This window comes from Otolemur garnettii, unplaced genomic scaffold, assembly GCF_000181295.1.
Source record: "Otolemur garnettii isolate 467f Iridium unplaced genomic scaffold, OtoGar3 scaffold00019, whole genome shotgun sequence".
Lineage (NCBI taxonomy): Eukaryota > Metazoa > Chordata > Mammalia > Primates > Galagidae > Otolemur > Otolemur garnettii.
In genome coordinates, this window is record NW_003852414.1 from 8436681 (window position 1) to 8454289 (window position 17609).

A 17609-nucleotide genomic window follows, 5' to 3' on the forward strand; every position below is an offset into this window, starting at 1 on the left:
CTGTGGTCCCAGCTACTTGGGAGGTGGAGGCAGGAGACTCACTTGAGCCCAGGAGTTGGAGGTTGCTGTGAGCTATAATGCCACGGCACTCTACCGGTGGCTCAAGCCTGTAATCCTAGCACTCTGGGAGGCTGAGGTGGGTGGATCGCTTGCTTGAGCTCAGGAGTTCAAGACTAGCCTAAGCAAGAGCAAGACCCCTTCCTTATTGAAAATAGAAAAAGTAGGCATGACAAGGTAGCTCACCCTGTAATCCTAGCTCTCTGGGAGGCTGAGGCAGGTGGATTGCCTGAGCTCATGAGTTGGAGACCAGCCTGAGCAAGAGCAAAACCCCATTTCTCCTCATAGAAAAACTACCTGTGTTGTGGCAGGCTCCTATAGTCCCCGCTACTTTCGAGGCTGAGACAAGAGGATTGTTTGAGCCAAAGACTTTGAGGTTGCTGTGAGCTGTGACACCACAGCACTCTACCCTAGAGCAACTGAGTGAGTCTCTCTCTCAAAAACAAACAAACAAAACAACAAAACAGGAAAATGAGCCAGACATTGTGGGGGATGCCTATAGCCCCAGCTAAGTAGGAGGATGAGGCAAGAGGATCTCTTAAGGCCAAAAGTTTGAGTTTGCTGTGAGCTAGGATGCTGTAGCACTCTACCAAAGGTAACAAACAAAGTGAGACTCTGCCTCAAAAAAAAAGATTAAATCACATCTGATGGAGTAGGAAAAAGGAAAACACATTTAAATATATATATATATATATATTTTTTTTTTTTTTTGACATAGAGTTTCACTATCTATGTCACCCTCAGTAGAGTACTGTGGCATCACAGCTCACAGCAACCTCCTTGGGCTTATGTGATTCTCTTGCCTCAGCCTCTCAAGTAGCTGGGACTACAGGCGCCTACCACGATGCCCAGCTGTTTTATTGTTGTTGTTGTTGTTGCAGTTGTCATTGTTGTTTAGCTGGCCCGGGCTGGGTTTGAACCCACTAGCCTGGGTGTATGTGGCTGGCACTGAGCCATGGGCGCCACCAATTTTGGTAATTTTCAAAAGGCACCTCTTCCTCTGAGTGATGGCAGCCCACACCAGGCTTTCAGCTTGGGACAAGCTCAGATCCTACTTAATCCTCAGACAAGTGTGTGAATAACCTGCATAATCATACATAGTCGTTCTGTATAGTAATCAGATAAAATGGAGATGTATTGCAAAATTTCCCCCAGTTGTAGCAACACCTGATGCCTTTTCTTATTATCTCCAGAAACTTCCCACGCTAACTTCAGTTTGGTTCAAAAAGTTGTTCTGCTGCTGCTGCTCGAACATTCCTCTACTGCCAAAGGCTATGAGTGGATAAAATGAGGAAATTCAGGTTGGGCTAATCAGGTTTTCTTTTTAAGGAACATGGGTTTGGAACTGAGGGATTTCAATCTGAGATTGGGTTTCTTTCTTCTTTTTTTTGAGATAGAGCCTCAAGCTGTCGCCTTGGGTAGAGTGCTGTGGCATTACAGCTCACAGCAACCTCCAACTCCTGGACTTAAGTGATTCTCCTGCCTCAGCCTCCCAAGTAGCTGGAACTACAGGTGCCTGCCACAACGCCCAGCTATTTTTTGGTTGCAGACGTCATTGTTGTTCAGCGGACCTGGGCTGGATTTGAACCCGCCAGCTCTGGTGTATGTGGCTGGCACCTTAGTCGCTTGAGCCACAGGCACTGAACCTCTTTATTGTTGTTGTTGTTTTGTTTTGTTTTTTGTGAGACAGAGTCTCAAGCTGTTGCCCTGGGTAGAGTGCCATAGCGTCACAGCTCACAGCAACCTCCAATTCCTGGGCTTAAACAATTCTCTTGCCTCAGCCTCCCAAGTAGCTGGGAATACAGGCGCCCACCACAACACCTGCCTGATTTTCTTGTTTTGTTGCATTTGTCATTGTCGTTTTAGCTGGCCCCGGGCCAGGTTCGAACCCACCAGACTGGGTGTATGTGGCGGGCACCTTACCTGCTGAGCTACAGGTGCCACCTGGGATTGGGCTGCTTGAATGATGTCGTTGACAAATCTGGAAGCCAAATTTGCCGTGCACTCCACTCTTTAGAAAGGGCAGCAGAGAAACACTTTTGGCAAAGAAACAAGTCGTTAATTAACAAAACTGACTGGGTTCCTGCTGGCCTTACTGAGGATTTGCTGTAGTCCTTTCTTAGGATTGATTGCATTTCTATTTTGGGATTCTATGAGATTACATTTTAAAAACAATCTTTTCTCGGGAGGCTGAGGCAAGAGAATCACCTAAGCCCAGGAGTTGGAAGTTGGAGGTTGCTGTGAGCTGTGACGCCAAGCACTCTACCAAGGGTGACAGAGTGAGACTCTGTCTCTACAAAAAATAATAATAATAAAATAAAAACAATCTTTTTCTCTTCCTTTCCCCCATTATACTAGCTTGAGTTGTGTGTTATAACTTCCAAATAAAGCAATACTGACTTTACTTGGATTGTCATTTATCTTCAGAATTTTTTGAGATGGCATCTTGCTATGTTGCCCTTGCTTGAGTGCAGTGGCTGTTTGCAGGCGAGGTCATAGAGCTCTACACCCCAGAACTCCTTGACTCTGGCAATCTCTCCTATCTTAGCCTCTGGAGTAGCTGGGACTACATAGAATGATTTTTATGTGTTTTGTTTAGTTGTATTTTTCAAAATTTAGTCAGAAAAAGAGAAATTACTCAAAAATTTTTTTTTTTTTTGAGACAGAGCCTCACTCCGTCCCCCCTGGGTAGACTGCTGTGGTGGTGTCACCGCTCATAGCAACCTCAAACTCTTGGGCTCAAGTGATCCTCTTGCCTCAGCCTCTTGAGTAGGTGAGACTACAGGTTCTGCCACAACTCGCTTTTTTTTTTAGAGATGTGGTCTCACTCTTGCTCAGGCTGGTCTTGAACTCCTGGGCTCAAGCAATTCACCCACCTTGGCCTCCTAGAGTGTTAGGATTACAAGTGTGAGCCACTGTGCCTGGTCCACACTAGATACATTTTTTTTTGAGACAGAGCCTCAAGCTATCCCCCTGGGTAGAGTACCGTGGCATCACAGCTCACAGCAACCTCCAACTCCTGGGCTCAAGCAAGTCTCCTGCCTCCACCTCCCAAGTAGCTGGGACCACAGGCACCCGCTACAGTGCCTGACTATTTTTTGGTTGCAACCGTCATTGTTGTTTGGCAGGCCCAGGCCGGATTCGAACCTACCACCTTAGGTGTATGTGGCTGGCACCTTAGCCACTTGAGCCACAGGCGCTGAGCCCACACTAGATATTTTTAACAAGAAGAGATTTATAAAACCTTTTGGAGGCTAAGAGGGGCAAAATTCAGGGAAGGCATCATCAGGCCAGAGTTCACCACTAAGTTCAGAGAATAAGATACTTGTTACTGCTGACCAGGTTAACTGCTCCAGAAACTGCTCTGATTGTTACAAATGCTCATAGTATCTTACTGAAGTTGAGAAAGGGAGATGGAGGAGGATATGTTGATTCAGCAGCTTCTAAAATTAACAAGAGAATAACTCATCCAACCATACTGCAAATGCTGCAGCTTCCAGAAAGGAAGAAAAAAAACCAACATGACATTTCACTGAAAGGTTTTATTTTTCTCCTATGACCCCACCCAGGGTCCTTGCCTTTTTAGACGTTGCTCATTTTTAATTATTTCATTATGAAACTTGTTCCACAGTAAAATAACTGCATTCTGCAGTGGTTTTGCCCAAGATCTAACAAATATATTTTCCTCTATGTTAAATTAATAATCAGATCTACTTAAAAACTGGTCTGTGTGTCTTTGCTGTTAGAAATATTAGGATGGTGCATACAAGGCCTTCTACCATCAATTATAGTAAAATTTGAAAGAGGGGCCATAATTTATCTGTCTCCTGAAATCTTCTTGTCTTGTGTGGGCTTTGCTAAACAGATCAGAGTGCTCCATTGATCTTTCTTCTCTTTCTGGGAGATTCCTGGATGTTAATGTCAACTCAAAAAGAAGCAAAGAGAGGGCAGTGCCTGTGGCTCAAAAGGGTAGGGTGCTGGCCCCATATACTGGAGGTGGCGGATTCAAACCCACCCCAGCCAAAAAAAAAAAAAAAGAAGCAAAGAGGCCAGGTGTGGTGGGTCTAACCCATAATCCTAGCACTCTGGGAGGCCAAGGCGGGCGGATTGCTTGAACTGGTCTCTAAAAATAGCCAGGCATTGTGGTGGGTGCCCATAGTTCCAGCTACTTGGGAGGCTGAGGCAAGAAGATCCCTTGAGCCCAAGAGTTTGAGATTGCTGTGAGCTATGACACCAGGACAGTGTATCCAGGGTGACAAAGTGAGAGTCTGTCTCAAAAAAAAAAAAAAAAGAAAGAAAGAAAAGAGGAAATAATTGAGTGTTATAGAATTCTAGAGTGTTGGCTCAGCGCCTATAGCTCAACTGGCTAAGGCGCCAGCCACGTACACCTAAGGTGGTGGGTTCGAATCCCCAGCCCGGACCTGCCAAACAACAATGACGGCTGCAACCAAAAAATAGCCGGGCGTTGTGGCGGGCGCCTGTGATCCCAGCTACTTGGGAGGCTGAGGCAAGAAGATCCCTTGAGCCCAAGAGTTTGAGATTGCTGTGAGCTATGACACCAGGACAGTGTATCCAGGGTGACAAAGTGAGAGTCTGTCTCAAAAAAAAAAAAAAAAAAAATAAGAATTCTAGAGTGTTAGTCCCTGCTAAAGACTGGATTGTGTCCCCCCCCCAAATACATGTGTTGAAGCCCTAACCCACAGAACCTTTAAAAAGGTAAATTAGAATAAGGTCATTAGACTGGGTCTCTAATTCCATATGACTGGTATCTTTACAAGAAGAGGAAGAAGTATGAAGGATGTGGGTGTACAGAGGGAGGGCCACGTGGAGACAGAGCGAGAAGACCATGGTCTACTAACCAAGGAGAGAGGCCTCCGAAGGAGAAATGAAACCAGCCAACGACACCTTGATCTTGGACTTCCAGCTTCCAGAACTGTGAGAAATAAAGGTTTATCACTTAAGCAACCCAGTCTGAAGTGTTTTGTTACAGGCGGCCGTAGCAGACTGATACAGATTTTGGCACTGCGCAGTGAGGCACTCCTGTGGCAAGTGTGGAAGTGGCTTTGGAATTGCCTAATGGGTAGAGGGTGGAGGAGTTTTGAGGCACATGCTAGAAAAAGCCTAGATTATTTTGAAGAGGCCGTTGGTAGGAATAGGAACTTCTAGTCTCCAAAACTGTGAGAAATGAGCTTCTATTATTTAGCACACAGCTTCAGTCCCAGCTACTCAGGAGGCTGGGGCAGGAGGATCCCTTGAGCCCAGGAGTCCAAGTCTTGGCAACATAGGGAGACTCAATCTTTCTTAAACACAACAATAATGGCAACACATTCCATCATTTAAGCCACTCAGTCTTTGGTATTTTGTTCTAGTAGTCCTAGCACAGTAATACATCTTCCTCCCCTTCTTTTTTATTTGTATTTTTTCTGTAGACGAGAAGGTGATCATATCACATAGTGGTGGTGGCGGTGGCTGTGTGGAGCACAGGGAGGTGTGAGACCCCCGGTTTCTTTCCACTATATCACATTGCTTCTCGACATTCTGGTTTGTTGACCACCCACTTTCAGTTTAGAGTCCTGGGATGCCATGTTGTGAATTAACTTTGTGGAAGGCTGACGTTTGTTTCTTTTTTTGAGACAGAGTCTCACTTTGTCATCCTTGATAGAGTGCGTGGCGTCATAGTTCACAGCAACCTCAAACTCTTGGGCTCCAGTGATTCTTTTGCTTTAGCCTTCTGAGTAGCTGGGATTACAGGCGCCCACCACAACACCCGGCCATTTTTAGAGACAGGGTCTTGCTCAGGTTGGTCTTAAATTCCTGGGCTCAAGCAATCCACCTGCCACTGCCTCCCACAGTGCTAGGATTACAGGATAAGACACTGTGCCCAGCCTTAAGACTGAGGTTTTCTAAATATGCAGTCTCACTCTTTGTGTGCCAGATAACAAGATCAGCAATTATGTACTGAAATAGTGCAAATTATTATGTTGCCTGGCACATCTCTTAAACCCTTGGAAGTATGGTCTTTATGATTGTCAGCATTCTGCTATTTCAGATGAAATACTTGAAATTTCGATTTCTCTTCATGCCTAATGTGCAGAATTTGTAGTTACAAACTGTTTTTCCTGACTAAATCGATTAGCCTAACTAAATATCCATGAAATAAAATGTACAGGATTGATTTATAATTTGAACCCTATGAATACGTCATAACATGTAATGCAAATGCTAATATTCTTTATTCTGTTGGAATTTCTTTGAAAGGCATTTAATTATTATTTATTTGAACAAAATCCACAGAAAAATATTAAATAAGGAGAATAAAAATGCACATTACAGGGGAGAAGTTTAAAAAGGTAGCATAAGCTGGGCACAGTGGCTCACACCCGTAATCCTAACATGCTACAAGGCTGTGGTAGGTGGACTGTTTAGCTCAGGAGTTCAAGACCAGCCTGATCAAGAGTGAGACTTCTATCTCTACTAAAAACAGAAAAACTGCCAGATTTCGTGGCAGGCACCTACATTCTCAGCTACTTGAAAGGCTGAAGCAAGAGGATCTCTTGAGCCCAAGAGACTGAGGCTGCTGTGAACTATGAAGAAATCACAGCCCTCTACACTGAGGGCCACAGAGTGAGACTGTCTCAAAAAAAGAAAAACGTAAGAATTATAGGTGGACTATTGAAAAAAGTTAGTATAATGCTTTTAATTTATTGCCACAATGTCTACCTATATTTCTTAATTTTTTTTTTTTTTTTTGAGACAGAGTCTCACTATGTTGCCCCAGGTAGAGTGCTGTGGGATCACTCGTTTTCTTCTTGCTAATAAAGAGTTCTTTATACGATTCCTTTATCAAGATATTTGCTTGGCAAGTATTTTCTCCCAGGTTATGTTTTGCTGCCATTACTTCTCCTCCTCCTTTCTTTCTTTTCTTCTTCTTTTCCCTTCTCTTCCTCCTCCTCCTCCTCCTTCTTCTCTTTATCTTTTTTCCCCTTACCATTTTAATATTTTCTTAGAGATGGGATCTCGCTCTTGTTCAAGCTGGTCTCCAGCTCCTGAGTTCAAGCAATCCACTTACTTCAGCCTCCTAGAGTGCTAGGATTATAGACATGAGCCACCACCACCACCTAGCTTTCTCTCTCTCTAGCTCTCTCTCTTTTTTTTTTTCCTTTGCAGTTTTGGCCAGGACTGGGCTTGAACCCACCACCCCTGATATATGGAGCCAGCACCTTACTCCTTGAGACACAGATGCCACCTTCTCTCTCTCTTCTGGGTGTCACTAGTATTTATTAGGGTGTGTCTAAGTTCTGGTGTTTGTCAATTGTGCTCTCAGTGGGTGAAGCCTGGACCACTGCCAATGACACAAGGAAGTTCATAGTCAAGTGAATATTGTACACAAACTCATCATCTGTCATTTTCACAGGGCCAACGTTCATAGCAGACACAGCACCTTCTTTGTCTGGAACTTGATTGTGGACTTTACCTCTATTTCATCAGAGATTCTGAGACCAAAAAATCATCTTAATTCTTGGTCAGCTTCTCAACTAGCTTCTTATGTTTGTTGAGTTTCTTCAGTGTCTGGATGTGCCTAGGGATTTCCATACTTCTGGCCTTGTCACAGTGCTGTTGATACCCCAGGACACATGTGGACAACCTGCGATGGAGTGGACTTAAGCCTCACAGTACCTATGAATCCGTTGTCTTTTTTTTTTTTTTTTTTAAGAGATAGAGTTTCACTTTATCTCCCTCGGTAGAGTGCCGTGGTGTCATAGTTCACAGCAACCTCCAACTCTTGGGCTTAGGCAATTCTCTTGCCTCAGCATTCTGAGTTGCTGGGACTATAGGCACCTGCCACAACACCTGGCTATTTCTTTGTTGCAATTTGGCTGGGGCTGGGTTTGAACCCACCGCCCTTGGTATTTGGGGCTGGCACCCTACCCACTGAGCCACAGGCGCTGCCCACCACTCATGAATTTTTAAGTTATTAGAAAGACACACTATAAACTCCGACCCAAGGATGGACTCGGGCCTACATTCTTTTCATCGTTTCCCAGTGGATGGCCCCACTGGAATGGGAACAGGTGTTATCTGAATGAAGTCAGGCTTCCACTTGGGTGGAGCAAGAAGAAACTGGACATGGGCAGGCAATGGACAGTGTCCACTACAGACAACTAGTATGGGCAAAGGCCTAGGTACAAGAGGAAAAGACAAATAAAACTTTTTCTGTAAGTTTGGGGATCGAGACAAGAAAATAAGCAAAAGCGAACCAGTGGTGAGAGGAGCAGAGAAGACAAGGTTTTACATCGGCAACTATTCCAAGATTGGTAGATTGAAGTAATTCTTAATTGCTTTTGGAATTGGATTTTTGTTTAGGATTAAAATTAGAACAAGAACAGGTAATTTTTCTTCAGATACATTTGTGTATCGTGTAACTTGACAGAATGTCGTCAAGCTTTGGGGCTCTCGGCCCAAATCAACCCAAAAAGGAGATGCAATCTGCTTACTTAAATTAATAAATTTGAAATCGTTAAAAAAAAGTCATGAATATCAAATAGAAGGGCAAACCATGAGGAGCCTTTTTCTTCTGGGTATGGAGGGGTAGGGGGGTTAGTTTTGCTGGTTGTCCTGTAGAGTTCTCTTCTGTGGTTTATACTCCTGCTGCCAGACCCTTAAGGAGGAGGGTGATTAGATGACCACAGTGAGGGTCTTTAACTTTCCTTGTCCCTGCTGCTGCCTCCCCTTGAGGGCTGATCCCTAACTCTTCTTCCCCCCTTTTATTTTCTCTTTAACTTGTTCCCTGCAGGTGTCCTCAGTGACCTTTTCTTCAAATATGGACTTTAATGTGATCTTTAGGTTTTTAGCCTTTGGTCAACACTTTCATAGCCCATCATATCAAAAGTATTTAATGTTCCTGTTGAAGTGAAAAGCCTGAAGTTATAGGGCCTGTCGAGGCTTTCCAAAGCAGTTGATAAAAAAAAGAACGAAAATCAAAATGATTATGCAAAAGAAGTGAAATAATGTGTACATAACTTAAGAGTATGCAAAGGAGAGTCAGAGAAAAAAAAAAGACGGGAAAGAACTAAACATATTTTGTGTTTATTTTAAAATTCTGATTCTTTCAGTGTACCGAGGATCCTTACTCAACGTGTACCCGCAATGGGTAGTACCTGGCCTGGTACAGGGCTACCCATCAACAGATGTTTGCTAAATTTTAATGAACTGATGGTGGCGGAGGTTTAGAAAGTAAAGCTTGAGTCGCGTTATGTCTAAGATCACAGAGGAAGTAAAGAGTTGGAGTTTTCCATATTCTGCTTATTAGTCCGTATCGGAATGGACGTCTCTGATTCGCTGATATTTCCTGATTGACCAAGCTCGGCCAACTTTCACAGCCTTCTCGGGAAACGATTTCATCGCCCAGAGTCACCCGGCGGCGCCATCTTCCGGAGCAGTGAGGAAACCGCGACCTGACCACCGCCGCCCTCCGCCCGCCTTCTTTTAACGCCCCTCCCCGTCGTTTTTTTCTGGAGGGCCTTTGGACGCATGCGCTCTAGACGAGACGCCTGGCTTATGAGAGACTACAATTCCCAGAAAGCCTTGCTAAAAAAAAATCCCGTGGGTCGAGGGGAGAAATGAAGGCTCGCGAGAGAACGAGATTCAGGCGGCTGAGCGCAGAGGGTGGAGGGAGGCTGGAGAGAGTGAGGAGGAAGAGGAGGAGGTGCGCTCCCACAATACCAGGCGGGAGGGCGGGTAGGCGGTTTGTATCCGGGCTGTGAGGTGCTCGGAGCCTCGGCGGACCTTGCTGCCTCTGTCTCTTTAACGCGACAGGAAGCGATGCAGAGGGGTGGAAAATGGCAGAGCTGCAGATGTTACTAGAGGAGGAGATCCCGTCTGGCAAGAGGGCGCTGATAGAGAGTTACCAGAACCTGACTCGGGTGGCGGACTACTGTGAAAACAACTACATACAGGTGAGGACGGGCGCGCGGGCGGCCAGCAGGCGCCGGCTCGGTCCGGGAGCCGCCGCCGGCCGCCGCGCGGGGTGGGGAGCTGCCCCTGCCCTCAGCCGCTGTCCGGCCCCGACCCCGGCCCCGGCCCCGGCCGGGAGAGAGCGAGTGGCCCGGCCGGGGATTCGGGCTGCGATCCAGGAAGTAGTGTGGAGGCTGAAACCCGTGGAGGGGGAAAGAGAAAATGGGCGAGGGAGCCGGGAGCCCGGAGCCCGGCGCGCCCCTGCCGTCCGCTGCCCCGGCGGGCTCGGCCCCGGAGCCCCGCAGCCCCCGGCAGCCTCCCTCCCGCTCGCCGGGCGTCTGTCCCGGAGCCCCCAGCTGCCGCCGCACCGCCTCTGCGACCCGCGAGAGGGGTCCAGGAAGGGAAGAGAGAGGAGAGGAAAGGGCAGGGACGAGGAGCCGGGAGAAGCCGCAGAAGGGAGAGGAAAAGCGGGGTGTGTGTCGGCGGAGGGTGCGGTGGGGGCGATTATGTCAGTTCAGCCCAGAGGGTGTGTCTTTTATTTATTTATTTATTTTAAAAAATTTGTCATGAGTCACATTACACAGACCTCCCCGAGGAGAGGAGGAAGCGGGTGTGGAGAGTGAGGGAGGGCGTTCGAGAGAAGTTAATCTTAAAATTCCCTTTAATTGAAGGTTTGTAAATTTGCCTGCCTGTCCGTTTTCAAGTCGGATCCCCCCCCCCCGTCATTTTCACTTCCGCCCCCACCATCATGTATTCTAGGGGTTGTTAGGACTATGGTAAATGATAAAACACGAATTATTAACTACTTGGAAAAATGTCTTAAACGCTCGCTCTTCCCCCAAAAGTTCTTGCTCTGTAGGCTTCATGAGTAACTTAAAATAGAATGGTGTCGTGGCCGTTGCTTATTTTCTGAGGTTTCTCTCTTTCCAACCTAAGTAAATATAGAACAGACATCCAAATAGATTAACGAACATGTATTTAGCCTTTGAACTACAATGTGGAAAATATCTGTTGTTGTAAATTAGAGAAAATTCCTAGGACCTTATCGATGACAGATGCTTGCTTGTTCGTGTTTATTTTAATGATTGGAAGTGCATTGTGTGTGGTAGTTATTTTGTAGGTGTTTAACTGTGTAAACCAACAGTTTGCAGTAGAACCAAATAAAATAGCAGAGCCCTTTGTATTAATGGCACCAAAAATACACTTCTTGTTGGCAGGGTGAGACCAAAACGTGCTTTGAAAGGTTAGGGTTATTGCAATTCAGAAATATTTATAGAAATGCCTCCCATGTGGTTATCATTTTGAAAAGAACCAGTAGTTTCTGTGTTGGCAAATGCTTTTCCTCTTTATTTTTAGAGGGAGATACTGTTTTCAGAATATTTGGAATATTTCTCAATTTCCACATTAGTAACATAGTATCTTCAGTAGCACTACTTGGAATTTATCTTGGTGATTTTTTTTCAGGCTTTTAGGAATTCTGCTGATAAGTAAACTTGTTGAATGTCTGTCATGTCTACTGTATTACTCGTTTTTGCAGACTTCATATTTAGCCTTCAAGAAAGGCATTTTAAAATCTAGTAGAAACGTGGATATAGTTAGTGAAGAGACAAGTGATCTTGTGGTTTATCCGTATTACAGATTTGAAATCGAGAACCTGAATTTACTGAAAAGATTTTGAAAGTCAAAGGGAGAGTTCAGGAAGTTAAATTTCTCCCATTCCAGAAAAGTCATTACTTCTGTTTAGAAGTCAGTAGATAAGTACTTCATAAAGGGGTGGCTGCTTTTTGTTTTGCATGTTGAGAAATCTGACAAGTATATGGTGTGGTAACTGCTGTGTGTTGGCAATAGTTAGTAAGCTGTAAACATGTTTTAACCTGCCTGTTTACTATTTTTTCAGATAATTGTATGCTGTAATGCTTTTTCTCCCCTCCCTGACCCCCGTTCTTTCCCCCCTCCTGTCATCATCATATAACAGTGAAACACTTTAAAACTTCATTGCTCATATGTATATTAAGATAAATCTTATTTCTTATATAGTCTCTCACTTAAAAAAAGTATTAGTACAGTAGTGCCACGAGACACAGTTACTGGTCTCAAGTTCCCCAATTTTTCTTTTTTTTGAGACAGGGTTTAGCTCTGTCATCCAGCTGGATGGAGTGTGGTAGTATGGTCACAGATAGCTTGCTGCAGCCTGACGCTCCTGGGCTCAAGCCGTTCTCCTATCTTGGTCTCCTAAGTAGTTGGGACTACAGGTGCAGTAGTCCACCATGCCTTGCTAATTTTTTTTAACACTTGTGGAGAGGGTGTCCTGCTATGTTGCTCAGGCTGGTGCTGAACTTCTGGCCTCTATATGCTCCCACCTTGACCTTTCCAAGTTTTATGATTACAAGTGTGAGCCACTATGCCCCAAGTTTTTTTGGTGGACTTAAAGCTGACACCAGTAAGGTATTCTGAAGTTACTGAAGAATTACGAAAAGAAAAATTCACATATAGCAATGATTATCTCAGTGTGTTAGTAGCCTTTAAAGTTTGGGCTATATGATTCAGGCCACTAGTTGCCTTGCTGAGGAACTTAGGCTGAGTCAGACTCAGACAAGCTCAGAAAATGATGTGGAAGTTGATGTGGTAGGTAGTAGTACTAGAAATAGCCACTTGAGTGTCTATTGAGATCTTTCCATATCCTTTTTCTATGACCTTTATTGGGTTATAACTAATACCCTTCATAAACAAACCTCCTCTCAGGGGAAGTAGGCAGTCACTTGTGTTTTGAGGATTTCTTTATAGCCAAGGTGAGTTAAGTTGTTGCCTAGGACCTTATGTCTTTTTGATACTAAGAATTTAATTTTCGTTTTGTTGCTTTCCTATAGTTTGAAAGTTCAGTCTGGTTTAGTTGAGCTTTTTGGCCGTACTGCAGTTGAGTCCTTGGAGCAGTTTATTAGCTCTTTGTGTCCTGTTGACTTCATTAATTGTATTATTCACAGCAAAACTTCTCAAAAGATTTCACTATCTTAAGGAGGTCGGTATTTTAAAGTTTCTATGGGATAAATGATATTAAAAATATAAAGTATTTTCATATGGACATTTGAAAAAACAGTCTTTTTGGTTTTTCCATCTTTCATCTTGATATATTTTTTGGTGGACTATATCAAGGATGGTCACTCCTTAAGTTGAACATACTTATTCATCTAGCCAGTTCTTTCTGCCCTACCTTAGGTCCATACTGCCTTTGTTAAGGGAACTATTTTGGGGAATAGGAAGGAAAGCTAAGTGAGAAGGGAATAGAAATTGCTTAAGGTTTCTCAGGACGCAGATTGCTAGGATGGAGCAGTCTTCCATACAGCTTAACTTTTTAGCTTAATTTTCGTGCTTTGAATTCTACTAACAAGAACTTCATTAGGGGCTCGGCGCCTGTGGCTCAAGCGGCTAAGGGGCCAGCCACATACACCTGAGCTGGTGGGTTCAAATCCAGCCCGGGCCCGCCAAACAACAATGACAATTGCAACCAAAAAATAGCCAGGCGTTGTGGCGGGCCCCTGTAGTCACAGCTACTTGGGAGGCAGAGGCAGGAGAATCGCTTGAGCCCAGGAGTTGGAGGTTGCTGTGAGCTGTGATGCCACGGAACTGTACCCAGGGTGACAGCTTGAGGCTCTGTCTTAAAAAAAAAAAAAAAAGAATGCCATTAGGGTGAACAAGTATGTTCTGTAGTGCGAGTGTGCAGGAGACATCATCATGGTATGTTATGGTGAGCTACTTAGTTTAGCTCACTTTACTTCTCCCGTCACGTTTGCTCAGTTATACATACTTGATCTTGGAAGGGATTTGAGCAGTTGCGTGTTGGGGGTAGGTGAAAGCTAACTTTTCTGGTATTCTATGGTTTATGCCAGTTTTATAAGTGTCAATTATAATACCTCTTTGATTTTTCCTCTTTGGGGGATAACAGATGAACAGTCTGAGGTTCAGAGATGTTAAGTACCTAGCTGGAAGTTCAGTAGCTTGTATGAGACAGTACCTGGAATCAAACCTAGGTTTTCTTTTCTTTCTTTCTTTCTTTTTTTTGAGAGAGAGTCTCACTTTGTCACCCTCTGTAGGGTGCTGTGACATCATAGTTCACAGCAACCTCAAACTCCTGGGCTTAAGTGATTCTCTTACCTCAGCCTCCCAAGTAGCTGGGACTACAGGCGCCTGCCACAACACCTGGCTATTTTTAGAGACAGGGTCTTTCTCTGGCTCAGGCTGGTCTCTTAACTGGTAAGTTCAGGCAGTCTACCCGCCTTAGCCTCCAAGAGTGCTGGGATTACAGTGATGAGCCACCTTGCCCCATCCCAAACCTAGGTTTATATATATAATATATATATAAAAAACATATATATTATATATATAATCCGATTCCAAACTTTAAATTCCTTTTAATAAAGTCTGAACAGGGTGCTTACTGCGACATGGAAGATAAAAAGAATCTGTGAAGAGGGTACTAGACAAGGGTAGAGGGCAATATAATTGCCTCTATTATTATTTATATGTACTTTGTCACATTCTCTGCTGGTCCATTTGTATTATCTTTAATCCCTACAAACTCCCCATGATAGGCAGTGCTCTCATATACTATATATGTAGAAATTAGGACTTAGAAAAGTTAAATAGGCTTGGCGCTTGTAGCACAGTGGTTACAGCGCCAGCCACATACACCAAAGGTGGTGGGTTTGAGCCCGGCCCAGGCCAGCTACCCAACAATGACAACTCCAAGAAAAAATAGCCAGGCATGTGGCTTGAGCCCAAGAGTTTGAGGTTGTTCTGATGCCACGGCACTCAACTGAGGGTGACATTGTGAGACTCTGTCTCAAAAAAAAAAAAAAAGTTAAGTAAATTTTGTTTTGTCTTATAGTTAGTAATTGCCAATGAGGATTTCTGTCTTAACTCTGACAGATTACACAGGCTGTGTTCTTTCCATACTGTGCTGTTTCCACATGAATCTGGAATTCAAGACTGGTTCAGGAATGTCAGAAGATAAATAGAATAGGCTCTTCTTTTTTTTTTCTTGAGACAGAGTCTTACTATGTCGCCCGCCCTCAGTAGAGTGCTGGACTTCACAGCTCACAGCAATCTCAAACTCCTGGGCTTAAGTTATTCTCTTATCTCAGCCTCCCAAGCAGCTGGGACTACAGGTGCCTGCTCAACGCCTGGCTGTTTTTTATTGCTGTTGTAATTGTTGTTTAGCTGGCCTGGGCGGGGTTTGAATCCGCCAGCCTGGGTGGATGTATCCGGCGCCATAATCACTGTGCTACAGGCCCTAGGATAGACTCTTGATGGGCAAATCTGGGCTTAAGTGATTCTCTTGCCTCAGCCTCTCAAGTAGCTGGGACTGCAGGCGCCCACCACCACAACGGGCTATTTTGGTTGTAGTTGTCATTGTTGTTTGGCAGGCCTGGGCTGGATTTGAACCCACCAGGTCCAGTGTCTGCAGATGGTGCCGAGCCTTACCATTGTTTCTTTTGAAGTGCATTCTGAGTTTCAAGTTGTGAATATGAGAAGAGGTATGTTGGTAATTTGGGGACTTGCCTGTATCACCCCAAATTATAGTCGAAGTCTTGGCACTTGAGTATTTTTATCCAAAATGCTTTGGACTAAAAGTGTTTTGGATTTCATATTTGTTTCAGATTTTGGATTATTTGCATTATATATACTTATCAGTTGAGTATCCCTAGTCTGAAAATCTGAAATTGGAAATGCTCCAGTGAGCTTTTCCTTTTGAGTGTCTTTCTCAAGTTTCGAATTTTGGAGCATTTTGAATTTCAGACTGGGGCTATGGATCCTGTATAGGAATTATAGGTTAGCTTTTCATTGATCTCCCTGCATCTTTTTCTTTTCCATACATCCTTGCCTGTTTTTTGTTGTTGTTGTTAATTCTGATTCATTGTTGCAATTGTGATAAGTAATTTTGCAGAGAAATTAACAGGTTAACAAAAAAAGTCTTGAAATATTTTGGGTAGATCTGATTTCAGTACAAACCAGGTATGAGGAAAGAGACAAAATGAGGTTAAGATAGACTGAAATGGTTAGAATTCTTAAAATTGCACTTGGAAGTTTGAGTGAAAGAGTGGCTAGCAAAGTTAGAGATAAAGGTTGGATATGTAAGTGAATAATTTACATTATTGGATAATTTTATGGAAGACCCTCAGTTAATTGTTAAGCTGACCCATAGCATGTTGCAACACGTTTGTTAATGATATTGTCATGAATAATACTGGGCCGACTAGAGCAGGATCTGATCAAGCTTATCACTTCTTATTAAACTTAGTATCACAGAATATCCTATCAGTTTTTGCTAGTGCTTTTGAAGAAAATGTTGACTATTTTTTAGTACTGTATTTTATTTGAAAGTGTTTTTTTTTTTGAGACAGAGTCTCATTTTATCACCCTTGATAGAGTGCTATGGCATCTTAACTCACAGTAACCTCAAACTGTTGAGCTCAAGAGATCCTCTTGCCTCAGCCTTCCAAGAAGCTGGGACCACAGGTGCTGGCCACAATACCTGGATATTTTTTAGAGATGGGGGTCTTGTTCTTATCCAGGCTGGTCTTGAACTCCTGAGCTCAGGCAATTCACCTGCCTCAGTCTCCCAGAGTGCTAGGATTATAGGCATAAGTCACTGTGTCCAGCTGGAAGTTTGTTTTAAAACTAATGTCCTCTTTCCTTTTTTTTTTTTTTTTTTTTTTAAGAGACGGAGTCTCACTTTATTGCTCTCGGTAGAGTGCTGTGGTGTCACAGCTCACAGCAACCTCTAACTCCTGGGCTTAGGTAATTCTCTTGCCTCAGCCTTCCGAATAGCTGGGACTACAGGTGCCCGGATATTTTTTGTTGCAGTTTGTCCAGGCCTGGGTTCGAACCTGCCACCCTCTATATATGGGGCTGGCATCCTACCCACTGAACTATAGTTGCCACCCTCTTTTTTTCTTTTGTAACTTTAATACTAACAAGAGCTTTACATGTGTTATTTTCATCTAGTCTTGGTCTGTTTAGGTCCTTAGTGTGAGTGAATTTTGTCTTTTTGAGAGTTTTAAAGAAAATGGTTGTAATAGTCCCTCAGGACACTTTCTGATTCCTCTTGTGTGATTCTGCTTTCTCCAGTTGAATCTGATAGCTGAGGAATGCTAATAGTACTGTGTAAAAGAAATATTTGGGCAATTGGGAATCTGCCATGTGGCCATTTACAGTAATCTTATTTATCTTCAGTGAAATTATGTCTTAAGAATTTGACATTTGTGAGTTCATAGTCAAGAATATATTAGCTGGAAAGGAAGAAGGGTAGGTAATATTTGGACAAGGGGTTAAATCAAACATTAGGTAATTAGGCAGATATAACTCCATAAAATCTATTAAAATAGCGTTATAAGACAAAAATAATGGTTAAATGATAATTCTGAGGCATTTAAAAATTTTTGATTGAGGAGATTGTATTTTCTAATGTGTGGATTATAATATTTATTGAAGTTACAGTTTGATTTTAGAAATAATAGACAAATGCTAGAACTATAAACTTTTTAGATCTTAATATTTAACAAGACACTGTGCTACAAAATAAGAGATTTTTTTTTTTTTTT

At 43.4% G+C, this 17609-nt stretch overlaps 1 protein-coding gene across 12 annotated transcripts in view; it reads left to right on the forward strand.

The window, feature by feature from the left end:
* The first annotated feature begins 9672 nt into the window (after window positions 1-9672).
* The window catches only part of ABI1 (abl interactor 1), a 112247-nt gene continuing 104310 nt past the window's right edge, over window positions 9673-17609 (forward strand). For all 12 annotated transcript variants that reach the window (XM_023511461.1, XM_023511462.1, XM_003786738.3 and 9 more), the window contains exon 1: window positions 9673-10013. In XM_023511461.1, the coding sequence (XP_023367229.1) occupies window positions 9897-10013 (117 nt within the window). In that variant the 5' untranslated portion in view covers window positions 9673-9896. The remainder of the gene's footprint in view (window positions 10014-17609) is intronic.